This window comes from Delphinapterus leucas, chromosome 15 (assembly GCF_059928025.1).
Source record: "Delphinapterus leucas isolate spDelLeu-1000000601 "Yukka" chromosome 15, BTC_Dleu_Yukka2, whole genome shotgun sequence".
In the NCBI taxonomy this organism is placed as follows: Eukaryota; Metazoa; Chordata; class Mammalia; order Artiodactyla; family Monodontidae; genus Delphinapterus; species Delphinapterus leucas.
Window position 1 is genome coordinate 76,015,564 of NC_143143.1, and position 18,783 is coordinate 76,034,346.

Below are 18,783 nucleotides of genomic sequence, written 5' to 3' on the forward strand. Positions count from 1 at the left end.
TACTTATTCACATCGTCCTACACAGCCAAGCCCTGCCCACGTGTAGACAAAGCCCAGACCTTCCAGACACAGGCCTAACACCCTGGTCTCTTTCCGTCAAATAAAGGCTCTTGGGCCCAGAAGGGGCTTAAAAGAAAAATCTGAAAGGACCCTGGATTTGCCCTCTTGTGATACATTCTGTCCTGGGGAGGCACTAAGATGCAGGGCAGGGTGTGGTAATAACACCAGCAAATGCTTACTGAGGGCTTACTGTGTGCCAGGCCCTGCACTAAGTGCCTTGTTTGTACTGACGCGTTTATCCTTCACAACAATACTATGAACCCATTTTACACATGAAGAGACTGGAGCACAGAGAAGTCAAGGAATTTGCTAAGGTCGCACAGCCAATAAGTGGGAGAGCTGGGGTTCGAGCACTGGCCATCTGGCTCCGGAGTCCATGCTCTTCACCAGTCACAGTTTTGGAAGACAGGACAGCTCAGGGCCAACACAGACTTCCAAGTCAGAGGGTGCTGTTCCTGGGGTCATGACCCTAGGGACAAGCACCTCCTGCTGTCCTGGTCAGATGTCTCCCTGGCCTGGGATCCTTCTAACCCAGGAGTCCCAGGCTCAAATGCTGCCAAGGGCCAGGCAGGTAATATAAGGTGCATGAAGCAGACCCCAGGCCACAGGGCATGGTGGGATCCATGTGGACTGGAAGGCACCCCTCCCCCACCTAAAGAGGGTGGCCACCACTCATCTCCAGCCAAGTGGGGTCTCGGATTATAAATGCTGGCAGCAGATTCACATTTTTTAATGCTGTAGCATCAAAAATTACCTGGCGGCCCAAGTCTGATCAGGACCCACCCACCCCCCAACTTGTAACCTGGTTAATAAACAAAAGGAACTGAACTACATCCACAATTTTGGAAGCTGAGAAGGAACAAGTTCAGCCTTCTTAGCCTCCTGACTCTGCAAGGAAGCCCCAGGCACCCGAAATCAGCGGTTCCTTGATCAAGTGTGTACTGTCCCAGGGCCTTGCCCAGGGCAGGACACAGCTGAGAAAGGGACACTCTCTCTTCCTGTCCTCTCCCTGGGCCTGGAGAGACATGGGGCACGGAGATGGACCCATTCCTGATCCTTCCACGTTGCACATCAAGAACCAAAGGCCACAAAACCTCCACATCACAGCCTTCCCTGCCCAACTGACCTTCCACGTATCTCTGAATGTTGTCCACCAGGGTCTTGATGGAATTGGGGAGGTTCCAGGGGTCCTCCTGGATGCTGATCTGGATCAAGCTGCGGCCACGAATTGTACACTCCTCTTTCTGTTTGAACTCTGGGGCAGAAAGTGACATGAGGGCAGGAAAGGGACAATTAGATAGCTTTGGAAAATGGGGGCACAAAGGCCTCTGTACCATCACTAGATTCCAAAGCTCAGAATCTTAGGTCAAGGATGCTGGCAGGACTCTAGGGCACTATCTGGTCCATGGAAGGCAAACACATGGTAAGTGTGCTACGAATTCATAGTATCACACTCATGGCAGACGCTGCTGATCAATCTCAGCACTCCTTTCCGCTCGTCTGAGGCTGCGACTCCTCACAGGTGCAACAAATCCAATGCAGACATCACAAATCAATCAGGGCATGCTTGTCTCCTAAGCCTGGATGTAGTCACGGAAGGATTCTCGGGGACTACCTCCTCACAGCCACAACCAATCGAGCTGGCACGTGAGTTGTAACCTAGCGTAACCTTTTCCCTACACAGAGGAGGAAGTCCAGGCACAGAGTGGAAAAGTGACTTGCCTCAAGTCACACAGCAGGGTAGTGAGAGAAAAGGGACTTGAACCTGGCCCCAGACAAGCAAACACAGGTCCCCGCTCCTTTGGCCTCTTCCCTGCTACAAAGTCCCAGGTTTCTGAGATGTGTGGTTTTGTTTCCTCTGAGTTTGACATTTCTTCTTTCTAAGGTCCATCCCAGGGAGAGATGATCCTGAGACAGCAGGAGGGAGAGCTGAGCTAGGGCACCCCAACTTCTCACCACTTCTGACCCTCACTTAGGAGCAACTGCCTGTTTCTTTTCCCGTCTCCTGAACTCTACTGGAAGCTCCTTGAGGTCAGAGGCAGTGTCACCTTCATCTAATGGGCCCCAGGGCCCAGCACAAGGCCTGACACAAGCTGGTTCTTGGAAAGTATTTACTGGATGTATGAATGCATGGATGCATGAAGTAGACAGACGGGTGGATGAGTGGGTAGGTGGATGGGTGGATGGATGGATGGATAGATGAATGGATGGATGGATGATGGATGGACGGATGGATGGACAGATAAATAGGTGGGTGGATGGGTAAATGGGAGGAGAAGTAAATAGAGGGACATAAAAGTCAATCTTTTTCTCTCAATCGTTTCAAGAAGAAGGTCTCAGTTTGGTGCTGGTAAGTCCTTAACACTTCTTTAACTCACTAATCCCCCTCAGGAATAAAGAACAAAGAGCTCTGGGCAGGCAACAGTGCCTAACTACAGTACAATGACATTTTTTGTTGCTGTTTCCATTGGATTTATCATTATTTTATGACATTTTATACTGGTTTTCCATTTACAGGGAGTTAAATAAGGTCCTTTCAAAATTGAATTTTTTAAAGGGAGACAGTTTGATCTATCAATAATATGGGCAGCAAATGAATATGGTTTAAAAAATGTAAAGATGTTGGCAGATTCTGTGAATATGTCTAAAACGATGAAGGGGCTGTGGGGGTGTCTGAGGTTTGGCAAATCGTGCTCCAGTCCTTCCCCTCATGTTATAAACAGGCAGACGGAGGCCCAGAAAGGCTCAGGGACCAGCCCAGCGGTCCACACACTTTTTCTGTAAAGAGTCAGATAGGAACTGATTTAGGCTTTGCAGGGTATACAGTCTCTGTCACATGTTCTTTCTTTCATTCCGTTTTAACAATCCATTATAAATGAAGTCATTCTGAGCTCACAGTCTGTACAAAAACAGGCCATGGGCTGGATCTGCTGACTGCCCCTGGACTGACCCACGGCCATTCAACAGGTGAGGGGCAAAGCTGAGAACGTGGCCCAGGTGGCCTGACGCCTGTCCAGCACACGTCACCCATTGCAGCCCGTCTCCCCGACGGATGCTGGATGTCATCCCTCACCCTGCCTGGGGACTCTTCTCTGCTCACCTTGTAAGCTGTGGTCCATGGGGAAATGCCTGGTCTCTTCAAAAGCTCTGCTCATGACTGGCCCCTTGAGGAGTGCATGGATGGAGTCCACCTGGGTGGCGGGAAGCTCTGGGTTAGTTTGGCCCACAGGGCCCTCCAAGTTGCAGGGACTCATTACTCATAGCCCCTGCCCCAGCTCCTGGCTTATGGGTTCTTACCAGGGGTGATGGGAAGAACTCAAGGTCAGGCCGGAGTTGGGACAAAGGTCCTACCTGGTTAAAGAGGTGCTCCAGGCAGCCATGAAGCTTGTCCTGCTTGTCTGACGGGATCCTCATGTCACAGGGCAGCTCGTCCCCTTGCAGAAGGAAGAAACCACAGCCATCAACTATTACTGCCCCATCTCACACCTTCCCAGCCTCTTTCTCAAGAAAGCAATGTAGCTACAGAGCTCCAAAACCCACAGTGGACTTGGAGTCTGATAGACCCAGGTCCTGGCTGTGTGACACTGCACAAATCACTTGACCTCTCTGCACCTCGGTTTCTTCATCTGCAAAATGGGCAACAGGAACTAAAACATTACACAATTGTAAGTCAATGTTGTTAGTTTTCACTCTGCAGACGAGGAGACAGAAAGTCAGATATAAGGAACCGGATCCCAGTCTCCTGATTCATCCCCCAGCCATTTCATTTAAATCCGCTGCCACATGTAAGTGCCTTCCTAAAACCTCCCCAGGGATAGTTTTTGCAGCTGAATATCTTATGTGATGAAATATTTACCTAAAGTTCAGAAATATCTCTGATTTTACGTGAGCTTCTTTTTCTTCTGTTAAACTGAAGTATAATTAAAATTAAAATTTTTATGCACAGATACTACCTCTGGAAGGACACATAGGGCAGTAGTGACAGCGGGAGCTTGGGAACCGGGAGGCCGGGTAACAAGGGTGGGAGGGAGGTTTGTCACTACCCACCCTCTCATGCCTTTTGAATTATGAACCATGTGGATGTCTGTCTTATTCACAAAATAAAATTTTTAAAGGCTGAAATCAATAAAACTAAAATAAAAACAAATTTCAGTCTTTCAGTAAAAATTCCAAGTAACATAGAATCTAATTTATAAAATCTTATTTATGTCTGTCTGTCCCTCCAGCCGTCCACCCACATTTCTCCACATCTGTGCAGAAATACATGTTCACCAGCAATCCCCAAATATAATCAATAGTCATTTCTGGGGGAGAAGTTGAGATACTGACTTATTTCCATGTACTTCTTTTGAACTTCCCTGTGTCATCTGAATTTTTGGTTTGAGCATGTGTCATTCACGGAAACCATCAGGTCGCCCTATTTTAGTAACGTTGGAGCCCTCACCACAACATGTAACTGCATCGTGTATGTTTTTATTTGTCCCGTGTCCGTGGCGTTCACGGAGAACGTGAGGGCCGGGATCTTTGTCTTTTCATTCACTGCCGTGGTCCCAGCACATTAACTGGTGCGCAATAAATGTTTGCTAAAGGACTGAAGGAAAACCACTACCACACCATGCAAAGTAATAGAAGACAATATAACACGGAGCAAAGCATAACAAAATAAAAATAAACAAAACAGAATCGCGCTGGGGGACCGCTCTCCTGGAGCACGAGCCTCTGCACTCACCAGACCCCATCTCGTCGCTGCCCAGGTAGGAGCTGTTACTTCTCACGCTGGTGTAAGACAGGACAGAGTCCCGATTACTGTCACATTCACTGCAAAGCAGCACAGACGAAGGCATGAGTCACCCTCCCACTCACAGCCTCTGGTCCCAGCACCCGGAACCCACTTTCTGGAGTGTAGACAAAACCCTTGGGTGGACGACTGGCCCAGAGGAGGCACCGTGGGCCAACCGCCAGAGCCATAGACGGGCAGGGCTGTCCTGGTGCGTTTTCTAGGTCTGATGCTGGGGAAACATTTCCAGGCCTCAGTACAGAAGTGGTAGGTGGATAATGAATCATTTTCGTTTGGGTGTAACTCCTGTCACTGTCTTCGGGGGACAGCCTTGTCCCTGGACACACCTGCATTCGCCACACTTGGCCACATGGTTCCATATTTTGTCTCCCCAGCCTGGCTAGAAACCTCCTAAGAACAAAGACTGTGTTTGCTTGGCTTGTATCCCAGGAACTCAGAAGGCATGGGGAATTAAAAACCACAACCCTGAAATTCTTTCCTTCACCTTTCTGACAATTAAAGGAAAAATCGGAGGACCCAAAAATGTCAGAATGGAAACCCAGAGAGATGGAGAGATCTTGGTCTGTGGACAAGAGGCTCCAAGAACACACGGTACCCAGTCAGCCAGACCATTTCGTAATACAGACACCAAGAAACACCGACCAATCTGGTCCCTTGAAGACTGAAAGGATATAAAAGCTGGAAGGATGGGGACCAAAGCCTTTCTTGCCAAATTCTATCAGTTCTGTATTTTGCCCACGAACAACTGAAGTGCCCCTCCAAGATTCTACTTTAACCACAATGGTCAGATGTTATGTAACCTTTCACTGGAGGCTAAGGTGCTTGTTTATCTGTGGTAAGGGATTCCATTCACTCGCTCTACGGTTTATTACAGGAAAGTGGGGTTTCAGTCTATTTAACCCCTAATTCAAACTTCACTGATCTTGTTAATAATTAACTTAACCAGGAGAAAACAATTCAGATCCTCTGAGTCAGCAGGGGAAAAAATGGTCTTACTCCCTGGATCAAGTAAAAATAGTGTTTGTTGCAGAAACCAGAGAGGTCTTAACGTTGATTTTAAAACACACTGCAGATCTTGACCTTTCCTTGGACCACATTCCATCAACGTGCGCAGACTGTAACCAAGGCAGAAAGGATGGGTGGTGTCCACCGGGGCAGGGGAGCCGAAGGGGGCATCTGGGGCGTGCTGTGGGGCGCAGCCTAACCCCCCAGGACCACATAGCTAGGCGACAGTGCCCCATCCCACTGCTTCCTGGGAAATGTCCTCTGATTCTGACTTTCCCACGGCGGGGGCCTCAACTGTGCCACTGGCCGTTCACAGCAAACCCCACGAGAGCACCGCTTGCCCTCACCTGTAGGAGTCCCGGTAGCTCATGGTGTCATGACCCGAGTCCTCCTGATCGTCCTCTGACACCTTGAAGCACACTTTCTTGCTGCCCCCGTGATCGGCCCTGTCCATCTCGCTCTCTTCGCTGACCAGTTGGGGGGATGAGGTCTCCTCGGCCGAGGGTGGATCGCAGGACCCACCCGAGGTGGGCTCCGTGATGGTGGACAGCAGCCTGCAGGAGCAAAGACTTTGAACTTAAAGGCAGAGGCCCGTGGCTCCACTTGCCTCCATGGAGGCCCCAGGCAAGGCTCTGACCTCAGGCCTCACTTTTTTTTTTTTTTTTTTTTTTGGTACGCGGGCCTCTCACTGTCGTGGCCTCTCCCATGGCGGAGCACAGGCTCCTGACGTGCAGGCTCAGTGGCCATGGTTCACGGGCCGCTCCGTGGCATGTGGTATCTTCCCGGACTGGGGCATGAACCCGTGTCCCCTGCATCAGCAGGCGGATTCTCAACCACTGCGCCACCAGGGAAGCTCAGGCCTCACCTTTGATCCTAAGTAGAGGGAACCATCAAATGCTCTGTGTCCCTTCCCTGAAAATCCCACCAGCAGGACTTCCCTGGTGGTGCAGTGGTTAAGAATCCGCCTGCCAATGCAGGGGACATGGGTTCGATCCCTGGTCCGGGAAAATCCCACATGCCGCGGAGCAACTAAGCCTGTGCGCCACAACTACGGAGCCTGCGTTCTAGAGCCTGCGAGCCACAACCACTGAGCCCTTATGACACGACTACTGAAGCCCGCGCGCCTAGAGCCCGTGCTCTGTAACAAGAGAAGCCACCGCAATGAGAAGCCTGCACATTGCAACGAAGAGTAGCCCCCGCTGCCCACAACTAGAGAAAGCCCGCGCAGCAACGAAGACCCAACGCAGCCATAAATAAATAAATAAATAAATAAAAAGAAAATCCCACCAGCAACTCTGCAGATGTGAATACGTTGTCCCTCCTGTAGGGGGCGTGACATATGGATACTCCTTATTTCACAGCCAAGCTACACACAGGCTCCAGAGAAAAGAAGGCAACTGGGAAACGTGGTCTATAAGGGCCGTATGGTCTCAGTTACAGCCATACACTCATCTCTGCTGCTGTACTGTGACAGCACCATAGACAACATGCAAAGGAATGGGCACGGCTGTGCTCCAGTAAGCCTTTATTTTTTAAAAAAAGCAGTGGGCTGGATTTGGCCCACAGGCCGTAGTGTGTCAATCCCTGGCATAGAGTATAATTGTTAAGACTATAGGTTTTTAAGACAGACAGACCCCAGGTTCAAATCCCAGTGCTATCATTTCCTAGTCCAGAGGCCTAAAGCTAATTATTAAACCTTTCTGAGACTCAGCTTCCTCATCTGGGGTAATATCACTATCTATGCCCTCATCTGCTGTAAAGATTAAGGGGGTTAAAATAGGTAAAGTGCTCAGAAGAGTGTCTGGTGCCTTGTAAGTGACCAGTAAACCCTGGCTGATATAATCCTACTACACCTCAATGAGGTCAGTATTATGATTAGCCCCATTTTAACAGGTGAGACCATCGAGGCTCAGAGAGGTTAAGTGACTTGCCTAAGGTCACACAGCTAATAAGTGGCAGGGCCAGGATCAAACCCAGGCCTCCTGCCTCCAGACCCTACATTATTTTTCCTATTCTGATTGACAATTTCTATCATACACAAAAGGAGAGGGACCAGTATGATAGACCCCAGGTAACCAGCTGCCAGCTTCAACGGTGGCAACTCAGGATCCACTTTTCTTTCCTCCATCTTTCCTGTTGCTTTTTCTTTTTCTGGAGTGGTTAAAACAAACCTAAGATATCATATAATTTCCCCTATAAACACTTCCATATGTGTCTCTAGCACATAAGGATTTATTTTTAAAGCAACGGTTCTCAACTGAGGGTGCTTTCTGTCCCCCACTCCCCCACTCCAGGAAACAGTTAGCAATTTAGCAAGTTCCCTCAGGCGCAAACATTTAGCAACGTCCAGAGACATTTTTAGTTGTCACAACTGAAGCAGGGCAGGGAGGGGTGGGCTAGCTACTGGCATCCAAGGAGTAGAGGCCAGGAATGCCACTAAGTATCCCACAACAAAGAATTATCGGGCCCAAAATGTCAACCGTACTGAGGCTGAGAAACACTGCTGTAAACATAACCAGTCACTATTACCACACCTAACAAAATCAATCATTCCATAATACCATCTAGTTCCCAGACCACGGAATCCCTGATGCTCCCCAAAGTGTCTTCTCACAGATGGTATGTTAGAAACAGAACCCGAACCAGGTCCAGACACTGTATTCGGTTGATGTGTCTCTCAAGTCTCTTCCCTAACAGTTCCTCCTCCCCCGCCTCCCTGTACCTGCTTCCCCTCCAATCATTTATTTGTTAAAGAAACTGGGTCATTTGTCATCTAGAATCACCCACCCTCTGAATTTAGCCAACTGCGTCCCTGAGGTGGCATTTCATCCTCCCTTAAAACCCAGTCCTGTAGCTGAGTAGTGAGACCTAGAACTTTGATCAGAGAACGGTGCGACTTGTGCTGGCAAGAACGCTTTGTAGGTGATGCGGTGCATGTGTCCTGCTGCTTCGCACCAAAAGGGACATCACGTCTAGCCGTCTCTCTTTCTGCAACATTAAAATGATAAAGTTCCCCCCAAACCTCTCAACAAATAGTTTTAGCCTCTACTGATGATGCTGCCTACATCCATCCTTTCATTGGATCAGTGGTTCTCAATCAGGGGTGACTTTGCCCCCCAGAGGGCATTTGACAATGTCTGAAGACATTTGTGATTGTCACAACTGGGGAAGGGGGTGCTACTGGTATCTAGTGGGTAGAAGGCAGGGATACCACTAATAGCCTATAATGTACAGGACAGCTCCCAACTCCGAAGAATGATCCTACCCGAAATGTTGATGCCGCTGATGTTGAGAAATCCTGACCCTGACACTCGGGCCATTCTCTCCTGGGCCCAGGGCTCACCTGTTGATCTGGGTAACATATTGCTTCATCTCCTTCAGGGCCACATCCAGTCTGGTAAAGAGCTGCAGGTAGGCATCCTGGATCTCACGGTCCTCCTGCTTGAGTAGGAAGCTCAAACCCCGGTGCTCCTGGCCAAGGGTTCCACTGGCTGACCCAAAGCTGCTGTCATTGGGACCCTGGCTTTGGGGGTCCCCATCCGCAGCAGGTAGGCACTTCCAGGATGGGGCAGCCATGGTGGTGATGCAGTGTTGGGTGTAGGACATGGGGTTCAGGTGACCTAGAGTGGAGGGAGGGAGAGTTCACTTGGAAACAGCCCCCAGACACCCACAAGCCCCTTAGACAGAGGTATACAAATTCATTTTAAGGATCCCAATGAATGAGAAATATTTCTCTTTTAAATATTCTTTTAATACATTGAATTACTTCAATAAGCAAGTTTCGGTTTGGTGCTAATATACTTTTAACTACTGTGATCTTTTTCCTGCCTGGAATGTAGACATGATGGCTGGTCCTCCAGCAGCCGTTCTATATACCATGAGGCATCCTTCAGGATAAAAGCAACATCTAGAGATGGTGGCACAGAAAGATAGAAGGAGCCTGGATCCCTGATGACCGTGGAGCTATCAATCCAGCTCTGGACTGCTGGCCTTCAGACATGCTTCTGTTTAAGTATCTGTAGTGTGAGGTCGGGACACAGTTTTTGACAGACACACACAGTTACCTTGCTCTGGGTCAAGGCCGATGAGGGAGGGTTTGCGACCAAAGCGGATGCTGAAGGACCTGCCAACCGAGGGAGTAGTCTTGGGGTAGGACACTTCCATGAGGTTGACGTGGCAATTGGTGGGGCAAAAGTCCAGGCCACACAGCGGATGGGGTTCCAGGGGTGCTTGTTTGAAGGGCGGGCTGACCCTGCTCTTTAGCTGAGCTGCAAACTGAGAAAGGTGGGGGACGTGGAGTCGTGATACAGGGGTCTGGAAATTCTGACCCACCACCAGTACCCACTTTATCCTGGCCTAGGTCAGACAATCCAAAATTGGACAATATGTCAATAGTTCCAAATGGCAAAGTAAATTCCCCTGCAGTGCCTTTTACTGGACCCAGATTTCAGGGAAGGCCTGGAGAAACGTGAGGCCTCCAAGTACCTACCCACGTTCATTTCTCCATTTTACCTGCACCTGAGCTGTCCTTGAGGAACATCTCTCCCTGACCCACAGTCCGTGAGGTTCAGGTAAGGCTACCTCTCCATCCTTGCAGAGACTGGTACAGGCCTAGGCAAGGGACCCAAGCAAGGTCAACAAAAGCCCTCTTCGAGTTCCTTTTCTACTGGGGTTGCTAAGGCTAGAGCCATTGGGGGCCATGTTGTCACCACATGAAAAGGAACTGCCTGAGAGCAAAGCCAAGACAGAAAAATAAAGTCAAGAGAAAGAGAGAGGTCCTGTTCTTGTCACAGTGTGATGTTTGAGTGCCTGGATACAACCATGCCTGAAGCTCACCTCTGGATGCTTCAGTAATATAAACCAATAAATTCTCCTGTTTATTTAAGCTAAATTGGGTTGGGTTTTGACTTTTACAACCAAAATACCCCAAGTTGAGACCCTGTAGGGTGCAGGCACCTCCTGGTACAAGGCGATCCTCTGGCCGATGCTCTCCAGCTTGGTGTCACAGATGTTGCGGAACTCATAGTGGGACATGGTCCTTATGTTGTTGCTCAGGGCCATAAGCCGCCCACAGTTCTGCACAAAGACACTGTCATCGGTGGCAAAGGCCTCAAGGATCTGCAGAAATATTAACAGCTACTGAGCACTCGCTGTGCACCTGGGAGGGTCTTAATGGGTTTATCTGGGGTGACTACTATATGCCTCATAATACGTGTGTGAGGTCAGCTCTATTACTGGCCCATTTAGCAGATGAGTAAACTGAGGCTAAGAGATAACAAGTCAGTCTCCTAAGCCCCACAGCTACCGAGTGGAGGGGGAGGAACTAGGATGCAGATCTCCAGGCTAACTCTGAGGACATGGGAATCACGCTGCCCCACCTCCCAGGGCAGGGCAGCACCCAGCAAGACCTTGGCAGTGAGGCCGAAGCAGCCACGGGGCTCCACGATCTTCTCCAGCACGTGACACTTGATGCCCGCTGTGCTCACGTACTCGTACACCACGCCATGCTCCAGGTGCACGTTGTCCACCGTCAGGCTGACCACGGGGCTGTCCTCGTGCAGGCTCAGCTGGGGACCCAGGGACAGCAGGGGGAAGGCTGGAAGCCAGAGGGACAGGCAACCCTGAGGAGGGGGCACCACCCCACACCAAGCCAGCCTCCTGACCCAGCACCGCAGATAGCTTGTGTTGGACGGATGGGGGGACTAAAGTGCTGCAGCTCTGTTCATTTTTGCCAGCCCGCTATCGTTCACCTCTTGTTCTAGAAGATTGTCCTTCTAGGAATCTACCCTTGAGCCCCTTTCTCAGTCTATGTGGCTCAGCAAAGGGCTCCCCCCCAACCACACCCTCCCCCAGAGGCAAAGGCCTGGCCAATCAGCATGTTTGATTTCCTCTATTCATAGTGATTGGTTCAGGAGTGAGCACGTGACCCAAGCTGAGTCAACGAGAGTAAAGTCTGGCACTTCTGTTGGATCTGCAAAGAGAAGGAGACATTCTCTTTTTCAACTGGATCCCAAGTTACTAGAGCCACCAGGTGGGAAAAACAGCATGTAAGAGGGAAACCAACACAGAGGGAGCAGAGCTGAGGACTGGAGAAAAAGCAAGAGCCTCCTCACTATATAAAGTGCTGGATTGAGCCAGACCTGAAGCTTGCTGACCCTACTCAGACATTTTAGTTTGCTGAGCCAATGTTTTTATGTAGCTCAGTTTCAGTCCTGATTAATATGGGCCCAGAGAGGCTGTGACTCCTCAGAGCCACACAGCTAGGCAGTGATGTATCTAAGGAGAAAGTAGACACTTTATTGGCGTGAACTGCTTTCCTCCCCACCTGCTCCAAAGAGGACCTCTCAACACACAGCCCATCACTCTTTCTCCCCTCACCCTCATACTGTGTCACCACTTGTCAGGTTTTTTGTTCTTTTGTTCACTGTCTGGCTCCCCTCACATCTGTGTCCTGAGGGCAGGGACCCTGTCTGCCTTGCTCACTCGTGTCTCCCAGCTCCTAGAACAGAACCTGGCACATAGTAGGTGCTTCTACTTGTTGAACAGAAGAGTAGAAACCACCAACTCCTCTCAGCGTGGTTTACGGTCATCATCAGGGGTCGCCCACATGTTGGGGAAGGAGGCCCACAGCCCATTCCTCTCAGAGGGGCACAAACTGAGCTCACACCTGCCAGCTGGCCTCTCCCCCCTCCCCATCAGCCTGTCCCCTTTAGGACCCCTCTGCCAGGCTGTGGGTGTTTCAGCAGTGCGGGACAGCTCCCCAGCCAACCCCATAAACCCTGGTTCTTTTCTGACCCCAAAGTCCCCAGCCAGGAGCCCAGAGCTGTTGGACACAGAGGCACCCAAGCCCCTGGTCTACCCATGGCATCTGCCCCCACCCCCAGCCCAGCAGAAGTACGGGGCAGAGTCCAGAGAAGCAACCGGAGAGGAGGGGCTATTATTCAAACTACAAGTATTCACTCAGCGCCTACTATGCGCCAGGCACAGTTCAAGGCTCGGAGCATACAGCAAGGAATAAAACAAACAAAATCCCTGCCCTCGGGGAGCTTACGCTAGTGGGGAAAACAGAGAAAAGCAATAAATAATTGTATGATATATGTCAACTAATACACATGGTGAAGAAAAATAAAACAGGATAAGGAGACACTGAGGGACAGAAAGGGCTTATTTAATTACAGCACTCAAGGTGGCCTCTCTGAGGAGGTGACATTTGAGCAGAGAGTTGAGTGAGGCGAGGAGCATGGGTAAGAAGTACTCAGGGGGAGAGCATTCCAGGCGGAGGGAACTGCAAGTGCAAAGGCCCTGGGGCAGGAGTCCATTTGGTATTTAAGAACAAGAGGCTGGAGTGGATGGAGCAGCGAGGGCAAGTGGGAAAGTGATGAGAGGTGAGGCTGGGAAGCAAGGCTGGGCCTGGAAGACCATGACAAGGACTTGGTCTTTGCCCTGCATAGGGTGGAAGCCACTGGAAGGTTCTGTTCTATTTTTTGAGACTAGCCTACAGGAGGAGAGGTAAGGCAGGGCAGGGAGGAGAGTGAGCAGGCCATTACAATAGTCCTGGTGAGAAATGATGGTGGCTCGGACCAGGCAGCGATGGAGGTGGTGATTCTGGTTGCAAGGGGAAGGTACAGGCAATGAGCCTGGATGCTGGAAGCAAGGTGGCAGGATACAGGAGAAAGAACAGTCAGGGAGAACTCTGAGTTTGGGGCCTGAGAATCTGGAAGGATGGAGAGGGGACCCTGAGGGGAGGAACAAGCTTCAGAGGAAGGTCAGGAGTTCAATTTTGGCCATGATGCCTGTTAGACATCCGGGGATGTCAGGTAGAATGACAGGTGTGGGGGTCCAGGGCTGAGGCTGGGCAGAGAGAAAAACATGGGAGCCCGTGGTGGACAGAATAACAGCCCCTGGGGCTTCCCTGGTGGCGCAGTGGTTAAGAATCTGCCTGCCAATGCAGGGGACATGGGTTCGAGCCCTGGCCCAGGAAGATCCCACATGCTGTGGAGCAACTAAGTCCGTGTACCACAACTACTGAGCCTGCACTCTAGAGTCCACGAGCCACAACTACTGAAGCCCGCGTGCCTAGAGCCCACGCTCCGCAACAAGAGAAGCCACCGCAATGAGAAGCCCGCTCACTGCGACAAAGAGTAGCCCCCACTCGCCGCAACTAGAGAAAGCCCGCGCGCAGCAATGAAGACCCAACGCAGCCAAAAATAAAATAAATAAATTTATAAAACAAAACAAAATACTAGAAGAAAAAGAATAACAACCCCTAAAAAAATACCCACATCCCATCCCTGGGCCCTGTGCGTACGCTACGTTACCCGGCGAGGAGGAATTGGGGCTGCAGCTGGAAGTAGGGCTGCTAGTCAGCTGACTTTACAGTAAGATTATTCCAGATGATCCAGGTGAAGCCAGTGTGATCACAGGGTTCTTAAATGGGGAAGATGGAGCCAGGAGGGTTAGAATTAGGGAGATGGCAGTGTGAGAAGGACGCAGGCCAACACTGCTGGCTCTGAAGATGAAGGAAGGGGGCCACGAGCCAAGCTTCTAGAACCTGAAACAGGCAAGTGAATGGATTCTCCCATAGAGCCACAGAAAGGAAGCAGCCCTGCTGACACCCTGATTATAGCCTGGTGAGTCTCACTTCGGACTCCTGACCTCCAGAACTGTAACATAATAAATGTGTGCTGTTTGGTTTTTTGGTTTTTTTTTTTGCAGTACGTGGGCCTCTCACTGTTGTGGCCTCTCCCGCTGCGGAGCACAGGCTCCGGACGCGCCGGCTCCGCGGCATGTGGGATCTTCCCGGACCGGGGCACGAACCCGTGTCCCCTGCATCGGCAGGCGGACTCGCAACCACTGCACCACCAGGGAAGCCCCCAGTGTGTGCTGTTTTATACCACCAGGTTTGCGGTACTTTGTTACAGTAGCAGTCAGAGACTAACACAGAACCCATGGCGTTGAGATGGACTGGATGGGATCGGGAAGACTGTGCACACAGAGGACCCAGTCCCTGCTGGCACCTCCGTCACACGGCCCACCTGTCCTGTTACCTGAGTTGGACTGGTCTTCCTCTCGGGCCCCCTCGCCACTAGGGTCCTCGCTGGGGGCCTCCCGGGCCTCCTGGGCATCCTCGTGGGTGTGGTAGACCCACTGGTACAGGCCCTGTGCAGGGAGCAGAGTAAGAGGGGCGGCCACGACGCCAGGAGCCCAGGGAGGAAGGGAAGGGGCCAAGGTGCACACCGTTCCCTAATTCCAAAGCTCAGGCTTTTAGCCTGTCGGCAACACCACCTTTCAGAGAGCCCTCCCAGACTTCACTCTGGAACCTTCCTGAGGGACCTGCAGTCACACTCAGCCATCACTGTCTATAGTCTGTGCTCCACACAGAAGCCAGGGAAGGAGGAGCCATAGGAAATGTAAGTCAGCTCCACGGGAGCAGGAACCTTGTCTCTCCCGTGGCCCCAGGGCCTCGAAACATGCCAGGCACACAGCAGGTGCTCAATAAACACTTATTAAATGAACCAATGAATTAGGATCACCCTCCACAGAACTCTGGTCCCCAACCCAAGTAGAACATCAATTTTTTACCACTGACGTGATTATTTGCCCAAAGTGCCCACGTGGTAAGAAAAGAGGGTCTTATCACACCCGTTTCACAGCTGTGAAAACCAAGGCCATGAGGTTTAGGAAGCAGAGAGGTCCTAGAGCCCAAGCCCAGCTCAGCCCTGCCAGGTAGGCAGCCCCACCCCACCTCACCCCACCCAAAACGCTGTGGTGCCTTCAGGCTTTTCCCCAGAGAAGGGAACGTGGTCCTCACCCCCACGCCAATGAGCAGGGCTTCCCCGATCCCCTTAGCTGCCGGGTGGCTCACCAGGGCCTCTTCTCGGTGGCTCCGGAAAGCCTGAAAGTGCTCCAGGACCTCTGGGGCTCCATCGTTCATCACGTTGTTGCCATTAACCTTCAGGATGCACTGGCCGGCACAGAGGCCTGCGGCCACGGCCTCAGAGCCTAAGGGGGACAAGAGTGCTCGAGGCTGGATGCCAGGCGAAGAGAGCCCGGGGCAGTGCCAGGCAAGGGCAAGTAGCCAGATGAACCTGTCCCCCGCCCCACCCACCACCCCAACTCCCCCAAACGCCATCTCCATCCCCCGCACCCTGCAGCCACTCTCCACCCCATGCCAGTGGGCAGGACAGGGACTGGCATTCCCATTTTGCAGAAGAAGAGACTGAGGTTCAGAGAAGTAGCAGCTAGCCCAAGGTCACGCAGCAAGGGAGGATGGACTTGAATCCAGAAACGTTTCACTCTAGAGCTTCATCTCCTTTAAAGTCCCACTACAACCCCTGATACTGGGGCCGGGATCAGCCCCGTTTTGCAGACAGGGAGACAGAGCCTCGGAGAGGCAAAGTGACTCTCTCAAGGTCACGTGCCTAGGATAAGGCAGGTTTCGAACCCAGGTCTACCAGACTCTAAGGGCATGTTTTCTCAGCTACACCACAATTCCCAAATGGCAGGGCTTGGACCCCAGGGTTTTGTGTGGTTAATATGAAGGGTCTAGAAATGCAAGTGAATGTCAAGCTTTGTAAACGGGAAAAAATCAGGCCCGCGTGGTGTGATGGGGACAAGTACAGGCCTGGACCCCAGGAGCCCGGGTTCAAATTCTGGCTCTGTCATTGACCAACTGCGGGACCTCAGGCAAGTTCCATAACCTCTCTGTGCCTTGGCTGCCTCATCTGTAAAATGAAGACACTAATAATATCTACTCATAGGGTTCTTGAGAGATTCGGTGAGTTGAAACATGTTAAACATTTAGCCCCGTACCTGGCTCTTAGTAAGGACTCAAGAAATGTCAGCTGTCTTACTATTTTTGCCTAGTTTGCCTATAAACACCTATTCTGCTCTAAGGCAGGGTTTCTCACCTCAACACTACTGACATTCTGGGCTGCATACTTCTCTGCTGTGGGGAGCTGTCCTGGGCACTGTAGGATGTTCAGCACCATCCCTGGTCTCTACCCATGAGATGCCAGTAGCACCCACACCCCAAGGTATAACAACCAAAGATGTCTCCAGACATTGTCAGATGCCTCTGGAGAGTGAAACTGCCCCCAGGTGAGAACCACTGCTTTAGGGATAAATAAAATTAAAACCTACTTGAAGATATTAACAAATTCTCTGTAGCTTTCTATCGTGACATGCATTTTCGATCAATACATATTAAAAGTACAACTATGACCACAAGAGTGGGCAATGAATGTTTAAACTTTAAAAACGGGGCCCTCAGATGCAAAGAGGGCTGGGAATCCCGTATCTCAGGTCAATCTGGTTTCATCTCCTGGACAGAGTAACCTCTTAAACAGCACACAAGGAGAAGGCAATAAGAAATCAGAGGTCTCAAACTGCTGGCCTATGGCCTGGATCTATCTGGCCACAGAAGTGTGGCCAAATTCCTATTTCTGGTTTCTTTAAAAAAAACCAAATATGGCAGGAGGAGGTCCACATTCCTGCCTGGCAATAATGAGCTTCAGCTGAAGAAAAACTGCCCCTTTTCGAGTGAACATGTATTTTTCTCACTTTGCCATAGTCCTCGCCACTCCCTAGTGCCTTCATTTTAGTTGCCCATTTGTAACTGCCTGACCCCCCTCCACAAGCGTTTGCAAGCCTTGGCTTCAGGCAAAGAAGGTAAGTGCTAATGGTACACTAAGAAGCACAGGCCTGGAGGTAACGGTTTGGGGGCCTCTGAACTCCTTCCACACACACACGAACCCATCTCCCAAAGCTCCCCTCTCCACCTCTTAGGCTCCCGCTCACCTCTCCCCACAGCATAGACGTACGGTGGGGCAGCTCCACGGATCTGGAAGCACAGAACCTCTGGACGATCGGGGACTTTGATGATCCTGCACCAAGCAAAAGCAGCCATAAGGTAAAGCAGTACCGCTCCCGACAGCCCAGGGGGTCACCCCGGGAGCCCCTGCCCCCCAGGCTTTTGGGAAATCAAACCCCAAATAGCAGTAGCACCACGCTGTCCAAATGTATAGAGAAACCTCGTCTACCAAAGCCCACGGCAGCAGGATCTTTGATTGATCAGAACCAGCTGGCCCATCCTTGGAGACTCAGTCCATGCACAGAAATTCCCACTCACCCTCCTACCCCTTCTCCACCATTCTCTTGGTGAGAGGAGGCCTCGTGGCAGCCAGACCAGCACCTTGGCCAGTGAACATTTTATTCGATAATCACAGATTTGGGAGAGTGACAAGTGACCCAGCACATCTTGGCGCTGACTCTAGAAAAATGCCCACGTGTCCCCCAGAGAGCATGATTTGAAAGCCCAGGTGTTGGCCATTCTGCGGTGGGTCACCAGGGCAGAGTGGGCAACACCTTCCCAGGGTCATACAGCAGGTGTCATTAATCCAGGGGCTCCCCTACCAAGGGCGTGCCCCCTACATTGGGCCTTGGATCGTCCCCACCTGCCAGATAAGGCCGTCTTGAGAGCCTGTTCTCAAACACCAGGTATTTCTGGAACTTGCACCAGGAACGTTCCACCTTGGTGATTTCTGCCACTTCTACATACCAACCAAACTATCAATCATTTTCCCTAAACTGACAGGTCTTTTTACTGAAATAATCCTATTTAAAACTTTCCATCACTCTCATCAATAGAAAACCGGGAGCATCTGCCTTAAATAGAAGGGAGAAGTGAAAACCAAATCCACAGGTTATAAAACAGAAAATGCTTGTCCCTGTACCTATATCTGGTACCCGACCACTTCTCTCCACCCCACCATTGCCACGCGGGGCTGGGCCACCAGCCTCCTTACCACTCCCCCTGCTTCTACCCCTGCCCCTGACAATCTCTTCTCCACCTGCAGCCAGAGAGATTCGGCCAGAACCTACATCAGATCATGCCGCCCCTCTGCTCAGAACCTTCCAGT

At 51.0% G+C, this 18,783-nt stretch overlaps 1 protein-coding gene across 4 annotated transcripts in view; it reads right to left on the reverse strand.

The window, feature by feature from the left end:
• Nucleotides 1-18,783, reverse strand: part of PREX1 (phosphatidylinositol-3,4,5-trisphosphate dependent Rac exchange factor 1) — a 194,263-nt gene that overhangs the window by 13,753 nt on the left and 161,727 nt on the right. For all 4 annotated transcript variants that reach the window (XM_022597750.3, XM_022597748.3, XM_022597747.3 and 1 more), the window contains 12 exons: nt 17,663-17,748; nt 15,729-15,865; nt 14,911-15,022; nt 11,272-11,459; nt 10,820-10,981; nt 9,928-10,138; nt 9,207-9,483; nt 6,211-6,417; nt 4,790-4,878; nt 3,412-3,494; nt 3,161-3,251; nt 1,187-1,315 (listed from right to left, as the gene is read on the reverse strand). In XM_022597750.3, the coding sequence (XP_022453458.1) occupies nt 1,187-1,315; nt 3,161-3,251; nt 3,412-3,494; nt 4,790-4,878; nt 6,211-6,417; nt 9,207-9,483; nt 9,928-10,138; nt 10,820-10,981; nt 11,272-11,459; nt 14,911-15,022; nt 15,729-15,865; nt 17,663-17,748 (1,772 nt within the window). The remainder of the gene's footprint in view (nt 1-1,186; nt 1,316-3,160; nt 3,252-3,411; nt 3,495-4,789; nt 4,879-6,210; nt 6,418-9,206; nt 9,484-9,927; nt 10,139-10,819; nt 10,982-11,271; nt 11,460-14,910; nt 15,023-15,728; nt 15,866-17,662; nt 17,749-18,783) is intronic.